General features: G+C 32.3%; 2 protein-coding genes across 2 annotated transcripts in view; one reads left to right on the top strand and one right to left on the bottom strand.

Moving 5' to 3' along the window:
- Positions 1-72: 72 nt before the first annotated feature.
- LOC129808137 (uncharacterized) lies at positions 73-10,272 on the bottom strand. The gene is made up of 6 exons (XM_055857893.1): positions 10,172-10,272; positions 6,680-6,947; positions 5,901-6,607; positions 5,689-5,836; positions 5,543-5,618; positions 73-209 (listed from the first exon to the last, which is right to left on the bottom strand). Exons 2-6 carry the CDS (start codon positions 6,936-6,938, stop codon positions 170-172), a joined length of 1,230 nt encoding a protein of 409 aa, XP_055713868.1. The 5' UTR covers positions 6,939-6,947; positions 10,172-10,272; the 3' UTR covers positions 73-169.
- Positions 10,273-10,548: 276 nt separating this feature from the next.
- Positions 10,549-21,231, top strand: part of LOC129808120 (tyrosine-protein phosphatase non-receptor type 21) — a 28,273-nt gene continuing 17,590 nt past the window's right edge. The window contains exon 1 of the mRNA XM_055857866.1: positions 10,549-11,028. Coding sequence (XP_055713841.1) covers positions 10,938-11,028 — 91 coding nt within the window. The 5' untranslated portion in view covers positions 10,549-10,937. The remainder of the gene's footprint in view (positions 11,029-21,231) is intronic.

Below are 21,231 nucleotides of genomic sequence, written 5' to 3'. Positions count from 1 at the left end.
GAAACAACTGGGAGAAAGTTGTGAAAAAGGAGGTCCCTACAAAATATCTCAAAAGCGAGGGAGTGTAGTTCCTTTATTATTTTTATAAAAAGACCTTTTTTATTTCTTCAATTTTCTTAACACTTTTGTCTTTAAAATAAAATACGTCTTTTTTCAGTTTTAAATAGTGTCACTCAGCATCCTGCGTTGTTTGTATAGTTTTCCTTTTCCTGAAAAAAGTTTATCGATTCAATAATATTGCATTTTAGCTAAGATTTTTTTTCTTCATTAATTTATTAGAAAATTAGACTGAAGACGGAAATTAGTAAATTCCTGCAAGTTTTCGTGATAAACATCATAAAAATATAAAATAGGGGAAAGGCTTATAATTCTGTCCAGTTTCTTATTTTGGACACTTCGAGGATAAAATTGGACACTAAAAATAAATTGATTAAAATGATGGATTTATATTCCAATATTTGATGAATAATGAATTCAATCTAAATATTTGTTCTTTTTGGAAGATTTTAACACTAAATACGTTAAATTTTGAATATGATTTGAGTTGAAATTGCTTTGCTGAAAATTCAGTGTGAGCAATTGCTTACGAGAAATATGACAGAACTTCGTAGCTTACTTCAGTCTTATTTAGTTTTGGTGAAGTACTAACAATGTTTCTTCACTTTTTTTTAGTGATATTATTGAATATTCATAGAATATTGTATTGATTCACGTTAGTGGTGATTTGTACATTTGACCTGAAGTGAGATTTTCCTTGTGAATTATATTTTTCGTGTGAAAAATGGGAATTTTTTTAAGACATTTACCAGTGAGGTGATACTCCTTATTTTGGACAGGTGTTTTTCTCTCGAAATTTCGTGGAGTTTTAGCTTTTGTGATGACTAGCTTGGACAAATGCCTGGAGAAACAAAGGATCATCATCTCTACGAAAGAGATGTAGCGAGAAATGCCTTGAAAGGCTCCCGAAAAGGCCAGAGAATGCACAAATCCGAGCGTAATTGGAGTACCGAAGTCAACTCACTTTAATGAATGATGTTGAAAGTTTTCGGGCTTCTTGTGACATTCTCCGGTTCCCTTACATGAACAGGAAGAGGACTTGGTAAGATTGGTTCATGAAATGAAGAACAATGGGCATCCTGTTGAGGCGAATTAGCTGTTCAAATATACAGCCAAGTTGTCCAAATTAATAACCAAATTGTCCAAAATAAGAGTCAAATGCACCTCTACTTATCAATTAATTTTTAAACGTATTTAAAACTAATTTTAGTAAAAATAGGACGTTAATTAGCCTGTCAAGTTTTTAAACAACTCTTCTAAAAAGAAAGTAACAAAAAAAGTCAATTAGTATTGAAAATATCGCACTTCAAACTTGGATCATCGATGCTTAGAAGCAGACTGGACCAAATTATGAGCCTTTACCCTATAGTTTGTTAATCTTGCATGGCTTTTAAACACCTTTTAGATCAGGAAAATATCATGAAGTCGAAATTCGAAACCCTTTCTTTCTCACATATTTTGCATATGACTATCTCATTCTTTCACATACCAAATTCGATTGAGCTAAATTGAATTTGGAGTGATGTTTAAGAGAAGAAGAAGAGTGCCAGAGAATGAGACAGATATATGTAAAACATGCGAGAAATGGATCCGAATTTCAACTTCATGAAATTTCCCTGATCTAAAAAGGGGGCCGGAGCCATAAAGACATTAATTATTTTTATAAACATGCTTTCAATGTTGCCTATGAGAGGGAGCAAGGTAATTAGAAATAGATTTCATGCAGCAAAGTCAAGGTTATAAAGCCTCTGTCAGCCTTTATGGCTCCGGCACACATTTTAAATCAGGAAAATTTCGTGCAATCCAAAATCACATCCCTTTCTTTCATAAACGTTTTGACAATGTCTATCTCATTCTTTCACACTCCAAATTCGATTGAACTAAATTGAACTTGCTGTGATGTGTAAAAGAAGAAGAAGAGTGTGAAAGAGTGAGATAGACATATCCAATAGGTTTGAGATAATTGATAAAGAAATGCGAATTTCGACTTCATGAAATTTTCCTGATCTAAAAGATGTGCCGGAGCCATTAAGATCATGCTGTTTTCATGAAATCAAAATTCAAATCTCTTCTCCAAACTTATTGCATTTGCCCATCCCACTCTTTCACATTCAAAATTGGATTGAACTAAACTAAACTGAGTTTATTGTGATGTTCAAAAGAAGGAGAGAAAGCGGGATATGTACAAAATTTTTGAAAAGAGATGTGAACTTAGATTTCATGAAATTTTCCTGATCTAAAAGATATGCTAGAGCCTTAAAGAAAACGTTTTTAAAACCCTTCTGTATTATTCACAAAACTATAAAAACAGGAATTTAGTAACTTCCGAATACAAACATTCACGCCAACCATTATCGAAATTTCGAATCAAAATTTCTATCCTTGAATATTTTCTATACTTAGCTGCAACAGAATTATGATTTTTTAAAAATGATTTCTTAAGTCGATATCAATGTTAATTCGACTCAGATCTCATATTTCATAAATTAGGAATTTATTATGCGCTAAAAATCGATAATTCTATTGGTACGACGGTCTTTCCGAAGCACAAAGCATTATCGACTTGCGGTTTTCGTCTAATGCCCTAGACACATTACGACTTAAGTCAAGAGACGTCTTACGGCGGTATTACACTTGCACATTAAAATTTTAATGTGATTCACATTAATTGTCGCTTCTGAGCATCCATATATGTTATTTGTGTCTTTGAGTCACTTAATATTTGGAGTTTTTCTATTTATTGATAAAGAAGTGGACTTGGCTTGCAAAAATAAGTTTAAATTTACCTAAAGCTTAAATATTTTTCACATTAAAAAATTAAAGAGAAAATCGCATTAATGCTATAAATCAATTTATATTAAATTTTGCGGGTCAAGTCTACCTTTTTATCAACAAATAGATCAAATTTTGAATATAAAATGATTCAAACACGCAAATTACACATTTGGACTCTCACCAGCGACAATTAATGTGAATCATATTAAAATTTTAATGTGCAAGTGTGATAACACAGTTATACGGGCTTCAGACTACAGACTTATGGGCGAGACTTAGCGCTTTAGTCATAGTCTGAAAAGACCGAGTTGTGGCTAATCTCAAAAATTTGGAGACTTAGCCAAGTCCTCATTCAAACGAAGGTTTAGTGCTTTGTTAGTGGCTTATCGATGATGACGCACCGTTGCAGTGACACAGTGAAACATAAAATCAGTCATTACAGAGATGAAAAAAGGATTATAGTCAAGTGTGCTAATCCGGGCGCTTCGCTATCTGGATCGTTTATGACTAATCTACTTAAAATAATATTTTTATTAGGTGAGATTCTTAACAATCTCACCTACTATAATCCTAACAAAATCTCATGTCCTCCGATCGGCCCCAAACTTTGCCAGAATGTGTTTTGACACTTCCTGATCACGAATATATGGATGGCTAAAAACAAAAACCGTTCCCGTCCGTCCATCCGTCCGTCCGGTCTTTGGAGCTTAATAGCTCCTAAACCAAAGGAGATATCGACTTGCAGTTTTCGGCAAAGGTTATATATCGCATGAAAATTGCAACTTGGTGCATTGACCGCCCACCCCACACCCCTCCTTCCGCCATTTTGAATACCCCCCTTTTATTGTTTTCTCAATGGCTCCGAGCTCGATCGGGCTCAAATTTTAGTATGTTATAGCTGGGCCTTAGAGCTTTTGAGCAATACCAAACTTAAGGTCCCCCGACCCCCCTGACCCGAGCTATAAGGGCCCAAAAAAAATTTCTTAAATTGGCCATAACTCCGGTTCTAATTGTCAGAATTTAAAAAGTGAGGGCGTTTTGGAAAGCTTTCGTGAAATGACACTTCCCCTTCTAACATCGCAAGTTCATAAAACCATCGCTAGGGGCGCTATTGTTAAACACTGAGAAAAAAAAGAGGGTGCGATTAACTTTTTTCCTCATAACTTTAACACTTTTTAGGTGTAAAAATATATCAACATTTTTTAATGTTAATTTTACACCTTTTGAGGGTAAAATCAACATGAAAAAAGGGTAACTTTAACCCCCAATACACCTAAAAAGGGTAATATTTACACCGATTTCGGATCAATACTGCAAGGTAAAATTGACATTTCCGGAATGTTATTTTAACTTTTTCGGATTTCTCTCAGTGAAAGGTCTTTAAATTTCCTAAGTTGAATAACTCAAAAATTCGTTTGTGCATCGGGCTGAAATTTTAGTATGTTGTAGCCCTTGATTATACCTATCAAACAAAAAAATACTTAAGTCGATCCATAACACCTGACCCGAGCTATAAGGGGTCAAAGTTTGAATATTGACCGGCCTATATCTCCGGTTCCAATTAACATATTGACCTCAATTTTGAGTTTTTGGTTTCGTCTCGATGAGCACTTTAAGATGGAAGTTCAAAAAGTCACCACAGGCGGCGCTGCGATAGCGTCAAAATTCATCAAAATTCAAACTCATTTTTCTCAAAAATTCCTTTGTGCAAGTTAATCAAATTTCAGAATGTTATAGTCTAGTCTAGGACGTTTCCAAAATGTGGCGTAAGTGCGCTGTGGTTTCAATAGAACCGGAGATATGAGGGGTCAAAGTTCACGAAATTCAAAAAAATTATATCCGGTTCTATTTGACCCATTTTGATAAATGAGGGATCAAATAAAAGATCTTACAAAATGCTACAACTTTATAGAACATTTTAACTTTGTTGGACCAACACCAGGGGCGCCACAGTCGAAAAACCAATTTCAATATCACATAACCTCAATTATCTCGACTGTCGCTGAACCGATTTTGATGATTACTTCGACATAATTGTAGAGGACATTTGTGTCTGTCCATACACCATTTTCCGCTCAGACTACGCTATCTACCCGATTTTGCAGTTTAAGTGTGAAAAAATGGACTTTTCCCATAATAACGCTTTGGAACCATTCAGATGCCAATTTGAATACTTCTACTTGACCAAGACACTTAAAATAGGGTTTTAAATGGAAAGTCTCACAAAATACAACAATTATTTGATATAGTTGAAGTTCACCAAATGAACACTTGGGGCGCTGAGTGAAAAAACGAGTTCAAAAACAAACAACCTCGATTATCTCGGCTTCTGAGCAACCAATAACATCCTGTTCTTTTGCAAAGTTATAGAGCACATTCTGATCTACATTTCACCCATATATCATTTTTCTGTCAGTCCATCCAAATCCTTGATATTTTGGTTTAAATATAAAATTTGTATAAATTCACGAATTTGATTCAAAATAACTGAATGGCGTCTCCCAACTTCAGCTCTAAATCGAATTTGCATGCATTCCGAGTTAGATCACATTAAGAATCTCACCTACCATAAGCTGATTTAAGCTTATCACTCGTTTTCTCAACCGATTAAACTTTTTTGAATTTAGTTGAATTACCGAAAATGAATTAAAAAAAAACTGAAGCAGCTAAGTTTGGGTTGACGCAAATGTTCATTTCAGAAGCAACTTACTGTCTCAGTTTTGTCTTACTATAGCGATCCTTGCATTGACGTTTCTGATGGAGGATGTCACCGCGCGATACATATTCTGAAAATGAAAATTTTTATTGCAGTTCAATTTAGAATTAAAATAATCACTGAAAAAAAATAATCCTTACTTTCAATGCATTTTATAATTCGGAGTTCCATGAAGTTGCCCTTGTTTCCCGATCCGTTCAAATTGAATTGCTCCATAAGATCATCACTGAACATGTGCTTCAACCAAGTTCGCGGATTGGAACTAATGATTGATCTCACTTTAGCCTCCTGCCGAAATGAGTGAAATTTATTAATTAGTAAAAGTTGTTTGTAAAAAAAAGAACATTCTCACCAATTCATCATCTTCATCAATCTTCTCTTCAAGTTCTGTCAGTTTTTCCATCGTGTCAATTGGGAAAACATTCAAGAATGTTCCTGTAAAAATATCCTGACCCCCAACATTGTCCATCATAGGCCTAGCTGCCATAGCTTGCATTTTACACTCAATACGATTGAGGCATTTGGACAAAAAGTTCAATTTGAATTGAATCTTTGCCTCAATATTTTTAGCTTCTGCCGCAACATAATCCAGAACTTTGTTCATATGTTCAATTTCTTCATTTTCCGGCTCAATAAGTTCCGTGGATAGTTCTTCTGTCTTCTTCGGTAACTCTGTATGCCCATGCTGCTTCAAGATACTTAGTAACTTTTCAGCACATGAACTCGATATATTCTCTTCTGATATTAACTTTGACAGTTTCAGCGTCAATGACGTATCATCAGCTTCCGTTTCTATATGTGCTGCCGTTGCATCTTCATCTGAATCACTTGCTTCTTCTTGCCCACCATAAAACTTACTCGAAGTAGCGGCATATTTATATGCTGTCTGCCCATGTAGAGGATCTTCCTCAATTATGTACTCTTCAATTACATTTGGAGAAATTTCAGTTGTTTCTTCAATCATATCGGCATCCGTATATACGCTTTCATTTTCATGTTTAATTGTTTCGGGTTTAATAATTCTGGTCGTCTTCAACTCCTTGTCCTCCATATCAGTAGCTGCTTTTGTAAAAATCCCAATATACTCTTGTATAATTCTATCCTCATTGGAAGAAGTTATGAGATGATTACCTGTAAAAATTGTAGGGACAGCTGAGGCTTTCAAAAGCAATTCATTGCTTTTGTCAGTTGTGTAGAAATCTGTTTTTTTGAAGTGCTCATTGCAAATGCGATTGAATGACGATGGAATCCAATTTTTCTGCACACTCTGAACAGCCTGAATCCACTGCTTTCGGCGCTTAACATCATTAGGAAAAGAGAATGATTTTACATTCCTCTTATTCCTCTCTAGTCGCTTCCTACAGTTCGTCACGCAACATATTCCAGACATCTCGACAATCTGGGAAAAACTTTGAGCAAGCTACAAGTGAGGACTGGAAATCCTATGATCCTTAACATAAAATCTAAATTCTAAATAAATGGATCTTTAAACATATTGGCAATATAAATGTGGAAATTACAAATAATTTGTTAATTTGAATAATCTTTAGTCCAAATTAGTTAGAGTTGCATGTTAGCATTCAATTACATCAACACTCAAAAGGTCTAGCTACACAGTAAAAAATCGTGTAAAAAAAAATAACGTGTAATTTCCAATTTACCACTAAAAAAATTTTGATTTTTACCACTATTAAAATGGTAAATTTAGTGTAAAAAATAATTTGTGTAAAAATTTTCAGCGTGTAATTAAAACATGTAATTTTTACCACTATTTAAGTGGAACAGTGTCACTTAAAAAGTGGTAAATATTCAACAACGTGTAAAATTTGGTGCATGTACTCAAAAACGTGTAAAATCGCCATCATAGTTTGACAGCTGCTGGAAGCATCCATCTCGGTGAGTATTTTCTTTAATTTTTTGAGTTTTATAGCCCCTAATTTTGCGAAAAAGACCCAATCCCTCAAGAAAAAAGTGGAATACTCCTGCTAGTGTGAATTTTCAAAGTTTTATGTGAGTGATTGTTGAAAAAATCCAGTATTGAAATTTACGTGGCGTCACTTTCAGTTGCTTTCTACTGTGCATATTTTGCCTCGGATTTCTGGTCCAAAGGGCAGTTTTCTGCCAGTGGTGGCCCCGGTGGCCCCCACAATAACCACCCCTTGTGATCATCAGTCCTTCAGTCCAATCCTTAAGAAATACAGTGTGAAAATCTGCATATATTTCAACGGGTATTGAACATGTTACAACTTGTCACAATTCCACATTCTATTCCCGGAATAGACGATTTCCCTCAGTGTTTCTACCCCGTGGGGCCCTTTTGTGCTCTTAGTGAGTCTCAAATCCATAAGAGATTTTATTATTAGCATTTTAATCTTTTCACAATAGCGTCTATGTCGCTCCTGGAACTACAAATCATAAATTTCTATTTTCCGTATTTGAAAACTGATTGTTTTTTTCTAATTTACAGATCATCATAATCTCATCCTGAATAGAGAAATCATGCCAAATAACCGAGGAAATTTGATGCTGGAACCTAAAAAACGACGAAGGAGAAATTATGAAAAGAAATTTTCAAGAAAAATAAAATTACACGCTAGAAATTACAGGTTGTTTTAATTTTACACGCTCCTTTTTACACATTTTTAAAATTACATTCTGCAAATTACACGCTAAAAACATTACACGCTGGAAATTACACGCAAAAAAATATTACACGCTGAAGATTACACGTTTTAAAAATCACACTTTTCCCAAAATTACCACTATAATAGAGATGTCAAAAATTACTTACTATTATAGTGGTACTTATTTTTTACTGTGTAGGTGAGATCGTTAATATTACAGTAGACTCTTCGATATCCGGCTGACTGGGGGACAAAATGACATTTAGGCTTTTTGAATGATCACCGGTTTTTCTATTTTGTGCAGTGTGAATTTATTTTCTGTCTGACAAAGAAAAAGAGAATTTTCTTCATGGTGTGCTTATGTTTCATTTTTTATCACAATTATGTATTAAAAACTTCGATACAATGTTAATAATACTTTAATTCACTATGAACAAACTTCATGTTTAGTGAAAATAATTTTGAATATCAACCGCCAGTGTTTGGCAGCTGTCACCTGGATATCGTAGTGCTGGATATCGAAGAGTCTACCTACTGTCCCGTCAAATCATTATTCTACCTGCCGATTTTACTCTGAGGTTTTTTGAATTTTAACGGTATATTCCAGTGTATTCAGAGAAAATCTGTAATTTTCTGCTGAATTTCTGCTTGAAAATCTGTAGATTTTCGGCAGAATTTCTGCAGAAAATCTACAGATTTTCGGTAGAATTTCTGCCGAGAAAATCGGCATAGTGTCCATTACTTCACAAAAATATTGTTGATTTATGAAGAAACTGTAGAAGTCATAAAGAAAATGGTATGCTCTGCTTAACAAGCATTACCGAGTACACATTTTAGATAAGTAAAAAGTTGCGAGCAAAAATACTAATTTCTTAAAAATCGCCAATTGAATGATACAAAAATACAAAATTTAGGTTGACATTCTGCTTAAAGTTTTCACTTCACTATTCTCTACTTATAACACGGCGTCGCAGAATTCTTTATTTTATATAAACACTGTGATATCACTAAGAATAACTCTATAGAATTTTGCAAACTTCAGTGAAAAATATTCCATCTTTTCTGACACATCTGTCTGGAAAGTCTGGAATGTAGAAAAAATCTATAGAAAATTGGCAGAATATCTACAGAAATTCGTCAGAAAATCTGCCGAAATATTCTGACGAATTTTGTCCCAAGCCCAAATAAAATTCGTAAGAATATCTACAGAAATTATCTGCAGATATTCTGTAGAGGTGTAGATTTTCTCTACAGAAATCTTAAAGATATCTGCAGATATTATTTGACGGGGTATTTGTTTTTTGACATTCCACCTGTTTTTAAGGTTAAATGTAAATCATAACCTTAAAATTTCAAAATAGAACTTCTTATGTTTAAATAATAACTATAACTATAATTTTTGCAAAGTAAAATAAAGGTTTTCTAGCTGACTTCAGGTAATTCAGGGTCAAAAAAAAAATTGAGCACTTTTATGTAACACCCTGTACATGCGGCTCTAAAACAATTTGTTTATTATGAAAACCCATCATTTCTTAAGAAGAAAACCGCAAACTAGGAATTCTCCGATGTGCTCATCCCATGATATCTTGGAATTTTCGTCATCGACTGAAAGCGGAAAAATCCAAAAACCCTTTCCGCGGAAGAGGGTGACAAATTTTGGAAGGCCATTGAAATATTCCCAAGTGTTTTTGCATCAATTACGGGATTTCCAAGAGAATCTTCACAAAAAACAGAATTATAATGCTTTGTAATAGAATGAATATTGGTTTTAGGGATGAAATTAATTAAAGTTAATAAGAAAATTTTAATTATTCGGGTGATGTGAAAAAATTGCGCTAAAAAAGTCGTCGGAGCTGTCAGATCATGGCGTCCCTCTAGGCAAAGCGAACAATAGAAATTCGATTTTTGGGCAAATGAATCATTTTTTTCCACAGAATAGTTAATTATGATAAATCTGCTGGTTTGAAAATGTAATATTTTAATGAGAAAATTTGCTTACCTCTGAGATTAGCAGGTGGTTTTGGAGAAAGAACTTTTCCACTGACAATCTATACTTTATCAACGGGACGAGAAGAGCAAATGTCGTCGATTTCCAGGGAAACGGTACAGAAATGTCAATGGAATGTCATAGACAAATTTCACGGAATTTGAAGAAACATAGAATGTCTTTGCGAAAATGTTGTTTTATTAAAGGTGTGTGTGTTTTAGGGCAATTTTAGGTAGCAGAAATTAATTATGAGGTTTTGTGTTAATAGGTCAGCTGTATAATTAAGATTTGTCTAAAAATTAATCAATATTTGACGATGGATATCAGTTGATTTCCAAAAAAACATAGAGTTTGTTTACGGTATCTGCCGTCGGTTGACTTTTTGGCGCTGGCAGTGCTAAAAGTGTCAGAGGTGTCAGAGCGTAGATAAAAAATTTAGTGTGTGTAGTGCAACTCTGAATTTCACAAAAATTGCACAAAAATCAGAGATATCCGCTGAAAATTGCGTTAAAATAGGGATTAAAGTGTAGTTTAAGGAAAATGCAGACATAATTCTGTTGTGTTCATAGGCATATATGCGAGATTTATCTTTTGCACCGTGGTTGTTTGGAGGTGGTTGTTTATGCATTGTGTTCTGCCTGTGGATTTCCTTTGACGCGGAAAAAAGTGCCCAGTCCACAGTGTAGCATTAAAAATTGTGTCTTTCTAATCATAATAAGTAAGCTGAGCAGTTGATTTTCCATCCGTGAATGTGGTAAAAGTGCTTGGAGGCCCAAAAATGCCATTTAAATTGAAACTGAAGAAGCGATCTCGCCAGTACAACGTCACATCAAAAAATCTATTTGTTATTTCCGTGGAGCACTTGTTAGGTGAGTGTGGGATTTGTATTTGGGGTATATAAATAAATCTCCAATTTCCGGACAAAACAATTTCTGCGTGTTCTGGGAAGTGGAGTGAATAACTAAAGGTGTTACCAATCTAAAAAATAAAAAAAAAACAGGTAGCCCACGATTGCGAATGAAAAAAAAATGAAACTTTTTCAGTGAATTTGTTGAGTGAGATAAAAAGCAAAGGCGACTTTTGTATTCACGTCATAGTCAATTGAGAGAAAAAAGAGCAATAAATTGGCGGCCTGCACATTTTTCGTTCTGCGTGCCTGACTCTCTGTCTCAGTCAATGATTTCATGCTGCAAATATTTTTTTCACTTTTAAATAATATAATACCTATTTATTGAGGCATTGAAGCAATAGTTTACTACGTGAAGAATTCAGCCAATTGCTACGTCATCAATACCTCATCAACAAATAATGAAAGTATATTTCTAATATATTTGCATTCTTCTATTATCAATAGCGAACACTTTAAAATAAAAACAACACACTTTTGTTTTTATTTTGAAAAGTTATTCCGATTTAGCTGAGACTCCTTTGGGTCAGACATGAGATGCTATAAAATCCTTATGCATTTGAAATTCTGGCAATTCCTGCTATTCCAAGGAGTAGTCGTAAAGGAATACATAAATTGGAATCTTCTATAATAAATTGGAAAAGTCTAATGGAATATTTGTCATTAATATCCAATCCTAAACAGCAATTTCCTAAAAAAAAATCTTGCCTGATAAGGAATTAGAGGATTTAAGTCAGATGGTTAAGCCTTAGGTCTGAAGCCCGTATAAGGCTTAGCCATATGGCTTAACCCTTTAACGACGAGACAGTTTTTGTGGACCGAAAATCAGCAATAAAAATGAAACCGATAAAAAGTTAGTAAAAAATCTTACATCTAACCTTAAAAAATCCATCAGAATCTGATTCGGTGTATTTTTTACATTTTTTACCTCTATGAGCGATAGGGACAAAAATAGCCAAAAAATTAGGTATCTTTTCTGACAATACCAGTAAATGATAATGCCCAACGCACAATAACTTTTGTTTTGTAAACATGTTTTTGACATTTCAATGAGAGTGAGTGAGATCTAGATCTAGTCATCTCGCTCTCTCTCATAGAAAGTTTCGAAAACATATTTACAAAACAAAAGTTATTGTGCGCTGAGCATAATATTCACTCTAAAGGAAAATATTATGTTTAAGTATTGTAGTTTCTTTTTCCAAAACGGTTTTGCTTAAAAAAATATTGAAAGTATAAAAAATAATTAAAATTAATTTGCATTATAGGAATATAAAAATTCGTCATTTTTGAGCTTAAAAATTTACTATATAGCAAATAGCTGGAGATTTGCAAAAAAATACCCTAAATTTCTTTAACCTTCTACTTTGCAATTAGGGTGGAGTAAGTACTTTTGGCCACTGCAAGGTTTCATGTGCTTGTAATTTTTATAATCTTTATTTAAATAGAATGAAATTTTGTACAAAGATATCTCAAAGCCGTTTCTTCCTAATAATCCAAGAAAATTCCCAAAATTTAGTGAAAAATGCATTTTAGGCAACTATGCATGTTTCCGTACTTTTGGCCACTTTGTAAGCACTTTTGGCCATTGTGTGTAAGCACTTTTAGCCACTTGTTTCCAATAGAATTTTAATAAAATTAAAGAAGAAATAGCTTTCGAAAACTTTCACAAATACACAGCACAAGTCCTATTCTTATTTAATACCAATTTTATGTGAATATTAGAGTATTTTAAATGACTTTTTGCACATTTTCTATTTGATGTAAAAATCAGTCAAAAGTCACGATTCTCTTTACTGAAATCCGCGAGGTGCGCCACGTGTAAAATGTATGGGAAAATGAATGGCCAAAAGTACTTACACAGCCGAAAAAAGTAAGCTCTTTTAGCCACATCCGATTTACATTTAATTTCATAGAAAATCTTATTAAGGATGATATCACAATAAAATTTAGTTAATTAAGAAATGGACTTTCATTGAATAACATCAAATATTTTCATCAAAAATATCAAATAATGCAAAACAATTTCTCTTAACAATAACAAGTTTCTTAAGAATCTCATGTTCTTTTAGTGATTGTTTACCTTGTCGAGAATTTCTTTCAATAACTTAGAATTAATCAAGCCGATACAAAATCAAATATGGTTTTCTGATTCGTTAGATTAGAGGTCACGAAATAAGACCCATTTTTCTGTTCTAAATAAACTCATAATGTGCTTTTACTTTAGGTGGCTAAAAGTGCTTACATGGCCAAAACGGCTGACTCTACCCTAAGTACGTACTGACATAATGAAAAAATAACTTTAGGTAGTCAGGAAAAAATATTTTCTTGGGACACCGGTGTTTCAATCGTCTTTAACCCTTTAACGACGAGACAGTTTTCGCGGACCGAAAATCAACAATAAAAATGAAACCAATGAACAAAACCAATAAAAGGTCTTATATCTGGCCTTCGAAAAGCCAAAAGAGTCTGGTTCGGTGTATTTTTTGTCTCTATGAACGATAGGGACAAAAATAGCCTAAAAATTTAAGTAATTTTTCTGACAATGCCAATGAGTGATAATTTTCAATCTAATGAAAAATATTATGTTTGAGTATTGTAGTTTCTTTTGCTGAAGGGTTTTGCTTAAAAAAATTGGAAGTATAAAATATATTTAAAATTATTTTTCATAATGAGAATTTAAAAATTCGTCATTTTTGAGCGTAAAAAATTACTATATAGCAAATAGCTGGAGACTTCCAAAAAATATCCTAGATTCCTTCAACCTTCTACTCTGCAATTACGTACACATATAAGGGGAAAAGGTAACTTTAGGTCAGGAAAAAATAATTTTCTTTATGGGACACCGGTGTTCCACTCGTCCTTAAAGGGTTAAAGGGTTAACTGCTCTAATTTCTTATCAATCAGGATTTTTTGAAAATATTTAACTTAGAATTGGATTATTAAAAATAATTAACCTATTAGGCTTTAAAGAAGCAATAATATTGCTTGCTATATAGGATTTGGAGACCTTCGGGAACTGGCCTAAACCTCTAGTCTGAAGACCGCTTTATTGTTGTTACTAAAACACAGAAATATGATCATCAACATAGGAAATATCGATAAAAAATAGCGATTTTTAAAATGGTCTAAGTTTTGATCTAATTTCCGAAGGTCTTAAAATCTTAAATAGCAACTAATTTTATTGTTTTTTTTTAATCTAATGCCCTATACCTACACTGAACCCCAAATAGGCACAGGCTGATCCTCCAGGATATTTAGCTTGTAAAATTTGGTCATACATTGAGGACCCAGGATCATCAATTAAAAGTCCTTTGCATAAGTTTCCTTTATTTAATCCTATACTGCCAAATTTTATAAACTAAATATTCTTGAGGATCAGCCTAAGTCAATTTGGGCCCTTGCAAGTTAAGTCGAGAGACGGCTTAACCCTTTAAGGACGATTGTGTCATCATTTGCCCTTAAAAATCTAATTCTAAGTTTAAATTTCCAAAGAGTGCTTGTTAAACACTTGTTTTTGGACTGATGATTTTTTTTTTACTTCTTCTAAATCCATAGAATTAGTCACTGTGTCTTTCAGAAACATAATATAAAAAATTATCAAAAATATTGAAGAAAATTTATAAAATAATAATAATACTGAAATAAGTCAGCATGCACTAACTGGGTCGCCTTTTCGATAATTCACTTTTAATTAAACCTTTGGATTTAAAATACTTTTTTCACAAGGAAAAAACAATAAATGTTTTCAATCAACCAGCTGTCATTAGCGAAAATATCACTGCTAGAAAATTTTTAGTGAAGAACCCAGCTGGTACAAGATTGAAATGAGTCGATTACAGTCAAGTGTGCTAATCCGGGGACTCACTTATTTAATGGATAAAAATATTATTTTTGCTTTTTCTCAAACTTGGATAGTTGTATTATGTTACTGTAGTGACTATATTACGGAAATAAAAATAAAAATATTATTTTAAATGGACTAGTCATAAATGATCCCGATAGCGAAGCGCCCGGATTAGCACACTTGACTATATGTTTTCGCAACTTCGTATGAAATTCTTCAGTAATAGTTTAGCAAAAGTCTGTTATTCCGTGGATTTGATAAATATTTTGATATTTGAGAAAATATTATTTTGCAAACTTTCAAAATATAACCAATTACAATACTCTGTTTCTTTCAACAAATTTTGGACGTTGATAATTGTAATTTTTGCAAAAAAATTCTATGTAAGGTCCAAAAGACATAATGTTGAAAGGATATTGCTCATTTGATTTTTATCCAGTTCGACAAATTTTTAATCAACTTTTACAAATAAATGAGAAGAAAATGTGTAAAAAAAATATAATATATAGGAAGAAAATGTTTAAGAACACGTCGTAACAAAAACGCTAGAATCTAATATATTTTATTATATTTAAAATTTATAGTTTTGTTTTATTTAATAAAAGTTAAATAAAAACAATGTATATTTTTAACTTTTCGATAGCAAAATTAATATCTGACATAAAGAACATATTTTGAAAGGGGCTAAAATTCTCATTTCTTTTATTTTTTATTTGTATTGTATTTATTATCTCATTATCATCAATATCTACTCTGGAATAACCTAATTTACCTAGCGGCCATCGCCGTCTTAGCGTTGCTTTCCAACTTCTGGGGTAAAATAAATAATGGAAAAGCTCTTCTGAAGTTGCGTGTTTTAAATATTTTCGGGTTTGCACTTTTTAAATTACAAGTTTGTTTATCAGTTCAATGGCAAGATTGAAGGTCTAGATTTAATAGAATAGCTCTTTGTTCATTTTCTTTGCTCTAATCCCTTACCTTACAACTTTTGATGTTTTAGTAGATTCCTGTAGTTTCTAATTTAAGAATTTAAAAACCTCAGTCTCTTATTTTGACATATATTAAATTTTGATATTTTTCATATGAAGATTAAACAAAAGTTGGATATTGTTTAATTTTAATCTCCAAAGTTGCTAAAATTTCATGTTTTAATAGAGATACCTTTCTAAACTGTGTAAGGTATAATTTGAAATAAAAAATCTCAATCAGTTTATAAAAATCCGAATTTTTCCCAAAATTTACCAAATTTGATTGTTTAATCTGTTTCGCCGTTAAAATCGTTCCATAAAAAGGTCATTAACATTTTTAAATAATTCCCAAAGGTTTTTAGGGGTGAAAAGAGAGGGAAAAGGTGGACAACAGAAAATCTGTCCGCATGGTTTACCATTCAATTGTAATATGGAATATAAAATTCTCTCATTCAACGCCTCGGGAATGGTATTCGACTGCTTAAAATGAGACTTTTGTCGCACGACCAGAGAATATTGATGGGAGGTTTAGTGCGAGGAATTCTCAACTAAAGAAATTGTTACATTATTATGTTGAAAAAGTGAATAAGTTCTCTCAATAGTGAGCTAGAATTCCATTTCTTGTCATCAAGATAGTATAAAACAATATAAAATAATATTTGATGTTGGAAAAAAAAATTAGAAAGAGGAGCGTGTGATATGTGTCAACAAATTTCATATTATTGTTCATTAGAAGAAATTTTGCAGTTTATGCCAAAGATATAAATTTTATATCTTATCTTCTTTCTTCGATTATTTATCTTTCTGTTCTGCCACTTGGTCTGAATGTTCAAGCAGGGAGGTTGAGGAGAACCTTTTTTTCATATTATATATATTTTCTGAGTAATCAGCAGAAAAAGAAGTTTACATTATCATTGTCTCTTCTATGTGTTACCTAAAAAAAATGCTCAATTAAGCAATTTAAATCAAGAAGGAGAAATTCATTATAAGTAACTACGGAAATTCAATTTGTGGCTGCACTAATTTTTTTTTTCTGAAAGAGAGAAAATGTTTCGGTTTTTTTTTCAATTTCTTGCCTCCATAATCACGATGTGCAAAAACAGTGATAAGGGTGATAAGATGAGAGAGAGAAAATATCCCGCATTCCTGAGCAATTAAACACACTTCATGCTATTTACCTTCAACTGATAATTCGCCAAGATTGTGTTCGAGACCCAAATCACACATACATTTCTTTTTTTTTTTATTTTTGCTTCTTTTGTTGGAGTTGACAATGATTATGGAGATTTGATTGCAAGATTAGATGAAAAATATTTCATACGTGGAAAAATGTTGAGCAAAAATTTTTTTGCGTAATTTATTGTAATACTGTGATGTATGCTTTTGGATATTTTTGCTTATATAGACACTTACTCACCTTATTTTCTTAAGGTTGTTGCTTAAAAAAAAAAAATGAAGATTTTGAGCAATATTTCTACTGAAAGCTCTACCCGTGAAAATGAAGATTTAAAGTGGCAGAAAAATGCTATATGGGAAGATGTGGCAGATTTGTTTACCAATTTTATGATTATAAGAGATAAAACCTGATTTTATTGTTTGATAATGATTTTATTCTACATTTTTGAGGTTAATAAATTAACAATTAAATAAGTTTGACATGAATATTTGTGTAGAAATAACAAAAAACTAAAGAAACTGAATAAAAAACAGGTATTCAAAAAAGCCTACAGTTATTTTACTTTAGAATTTAATAAGTTCTCAGAAATATTTTAAATGAGTATGACTTTGTAATTTTTCTGAATTTACTAGGTCCTCCACTAGTTTTTTTTAAAGACATTTTTGACATTCATATTTAATTCTCATGCAAGTTAATTTCATGATTTTCATCGAGTAACGCTTTCAGATCGGCGCCATTAATTGTTTTTGGTCTTTTTGTCCTCTATGTCGAAATCGTCACTTTTGAAGAGTTTAAAGTGATTTTCTCAAATAGTTTTCGATCGATATTTTCTCTGTAGGCCTCTTTAACCTAATGACATGCTTTACTTAATTTTATATTCAAGTTAAAACGCCAAAGTAGCACACCCCGCAACTATTCTTGTTTTACCACAAAACTCAAAATCTTAGACATTTTTTTTTTAATTACGATACCTACCGGTACTCTAATTGGTTATTGTTAACAGAATGTCTAAGCCATAAAATACAGTAGAGTCTCGCTATAGGCCATCGCTCTATAGTCCACAATTTATCGACCGTTGATTTCAAAACACTGATTTTAAGTTAGGTTATGTTTTTTAGTATGCGACATGCATAGTTATTTTAATATTTTTGCCAAACTTTATTAAGTAGTTGTGATAATTGTGATCCACAATGAAGAGAGCGAGGACAAGTACCACAATCGCAAAGAAAGTGGAAGCCGTCGAGCAATTTCAATACTAAAAATCGTTGATAATTTTAAAAAATTACATGGACTATAGTGCGATCCAAGTGTCAAATTTGAAACCAAATATGGACTATAGCGAGACTCTACTATATATGCAATTACGGACATGTTTGCCGACTAGATATGTCGCAAGTATCACTTATGTCTGATGTCTAAAAATTTTATTAAGAACCTAGTAAAACTTGATACCTTTAAAATATAAAGAAAATTTTGGATCATTAATTTTTCATAGACGTTAAATCATTTATAAAAAAATCTTCGATATGCAATGTTAAGAGATTTTGTCTCATAAAATATGTCTTCAATATTTTACAGGTTAGGTTTCTCATAACTAGAAGGTTTTCAAATTAACCTTCTAGCCAAATAAGAATAATGAGGCACAAAATTATAAACTTTAGTTATACAAAAGCTTATTTTTTAATATGCAATTGTATTAAATGTCAGCACTTTGTGGCGAGTAACGCAACTAAAATCGCATGACTCAACTTCAACACTAAGTTATTAATTAAGGCCTTTGTTAAAGTCCTTAAATAAGTAACCAGGACTGGAATTTTTCTGGCGTTAAATGTGTTCGAATTGCATCCAGTGAGCCTCACTGCACTTGATTCCACGGGGTATGGGATTGACAACTCCATTTCTGTATAAAAAAAAATGGATGTCTCGAACTCCCCTTGCGGAAAGGCCTAAAATCAACTATGGAACGTTGTGCCATCATTATTAATTATTATTATTAATTAGTTTGTATTGATCATATGATTTGATGTGGATTTTTTTGTACTTTTACGAATATTTGTTTGCAAATGTTCGTAAACACATACAAAATATGTTCGTAAAATTTTGTTATTTGTTCGTATGTTTTTGTACGCCTAGCAAATAATTACGAAGAAATTATCAAATTTTACGAACATTTTTGTGCGTGTTTACGATCATTTGCGAACAAATGTTTGTAAAAGTATAAAAAAATGTTCGTCAGGTGATCATGTTACACACAATGTGAAAAAAGTACATACTTTTACGAACTTGTTTGTGGTTTATACGATTTACAAACATTTCGTAAGTTTTTTGAGTAGTTACCCTAATGCCTATAAAACAAATATTTTAAATTTCTCATACATTTTTTTTATTTCTCAAAGAAAATCTAAAAAAAAGACAAATGGCTTTGCCTACTATGACAAAATGAACATGTTGCTACCAGCACTGTTGCCTGAGCAGTAGATGCTACTTCGCTAGCTGCAACTGTTGCCGGATAGTGAACAAGACGTGTTTCCAATGCATTTTGAACAAAAATCAATCGAACAATCTAAAAAAATTGGAAAACTGTCATTTATGGTTTCTAAATATGGCTTTATTTAAACTTATTCGATTTATTGACCACATTCTTTAATTTAAATGAAAGTGGTCCTATCGCGTTGATCAAACCAAATTTCACTAATGATGCATTCTGTGAAAAATAGAGACCTCTAGCAGCCAAAACAATACTTATTTGACGTAAGGTTATTATTTGAACATTTCAAATAATAACCTCTACGGAGCTGATTCTATTTTTTTAGCCGCCACTGTATATACCTCTAGAAAAAATGTCACTGATTTTAGAGTTTGCTTTTAGAAGGAGAGTTTTCAAAGATACCGACTCAAAATTTCTCATCGTTTGGCCTCTAGATATGATTAAAACTGGACGGCCAAATGAACGGACAAAGTGACGTCATTTTGCGTTAATTTAAATAAAAATTTAATATGCATTTTTTTGGATAGACATAACTTAAAAAATAATTAGCTCTTACGGCGTTATCACACTTGCACATTAAAAATTTAATGTGATTCACATTAATTGTCGCTTCTGAGCATCCATATATGTTATTTGTGTCTTTGAGTCACTTAATATTTGGGGTTTTTCTATTTATTGATTAAGAAGTGGACTTGGCATGCAAAAATAAGTTTAAATTTACCTAAAGCATAAATATTTTTCACATTAAAAAATTAAAGGGAATATCGCATTAATTTTTCGCATTAATGCTATAAATCAATTTATATCAAATTTTGCGGGCCAAGTCTACCTTTTTATCAACAAATAGATCGAATTTTGAATATAAAATGATTCAAACACACAAATTACACATTTGGACTCTCACCAGCAACAATTAATGTGAATCATATTAAAATTTTAATGTGCAAGTGTGATAACACAGTTAAAGTTTGCAAAGTATTTGCTGAATTCAGTATGGGATGATTTTCATTTTTCCCATAAATAAAAGTGGAAACTGGTCACTAACCACTGTTAATCCTCGTGGTTTGAAGAGGAAATAATAAGGATGACACGATGTGCAATAATATTTGTGTTTTTTTTTTTGGATATTTACAAGATTATGTCTTACGCGCGCAATAAGTTTTGTTTAGTAAACATGTTTTTGACATTTCAATGTGAGTGAGCGAGATCTATATCTAGTCATAATATTCTGCGCATAATATTCGTAAGTCTTCTAACTCTTTCGTCTCTTTTGGGACTCTGAGTACCCAAAGCAGCATATGAATATTCAGTGAAAAATAGTGTTTTTTAATTATACAGAAGTGAGAAAAATTCAATTCTTTTGGATGATTACAAACTATAAGGATGTCCAAATATAAGATATTTTTTGTAGGACCTCAATTAATTCCTGAGCTTAAGATATTTTTGATTAAAAAATTGTGAAATTGGCTTGCAGCATATGCTGCGGTCCGGAAAGTGTTAAAGAAACAATGAGTATGAGTACCCCATAGCAAAATTCCGCAAAAATTCCAATGGAAAACTTGCGTCCAAGTGGCTAAATTTGCTGGAATTTGACGCTAAAATTCCACTAAGTTTTCCTATGGAATTTAAAGCCGGAAATTATATGGAAATCATAGTGCTCCATGGAATTTACTAGTACGACATGCTGG

The sequence above is a fragment of the Phlebotomus papatasi genome, chromosome 3 (assembly GCF_024763615.1).
Source record: "Phlebotomus papatasi isolate M1 chromosome 3, Ppap_2.1, whole genome shotgun sequence".
In the NCBI taxonomy this organism is placed as follows: Eukaryota; Metazoa; Arthropoda; class Insecta; order Diptera; family Psychodidae; genus Phlebotomus; species Phlebotomus papatasi.
Note: the sequence above shows the minus strand (reverse complement) of the source record. Positions and strands in the feature narration are given on the sequence as shown.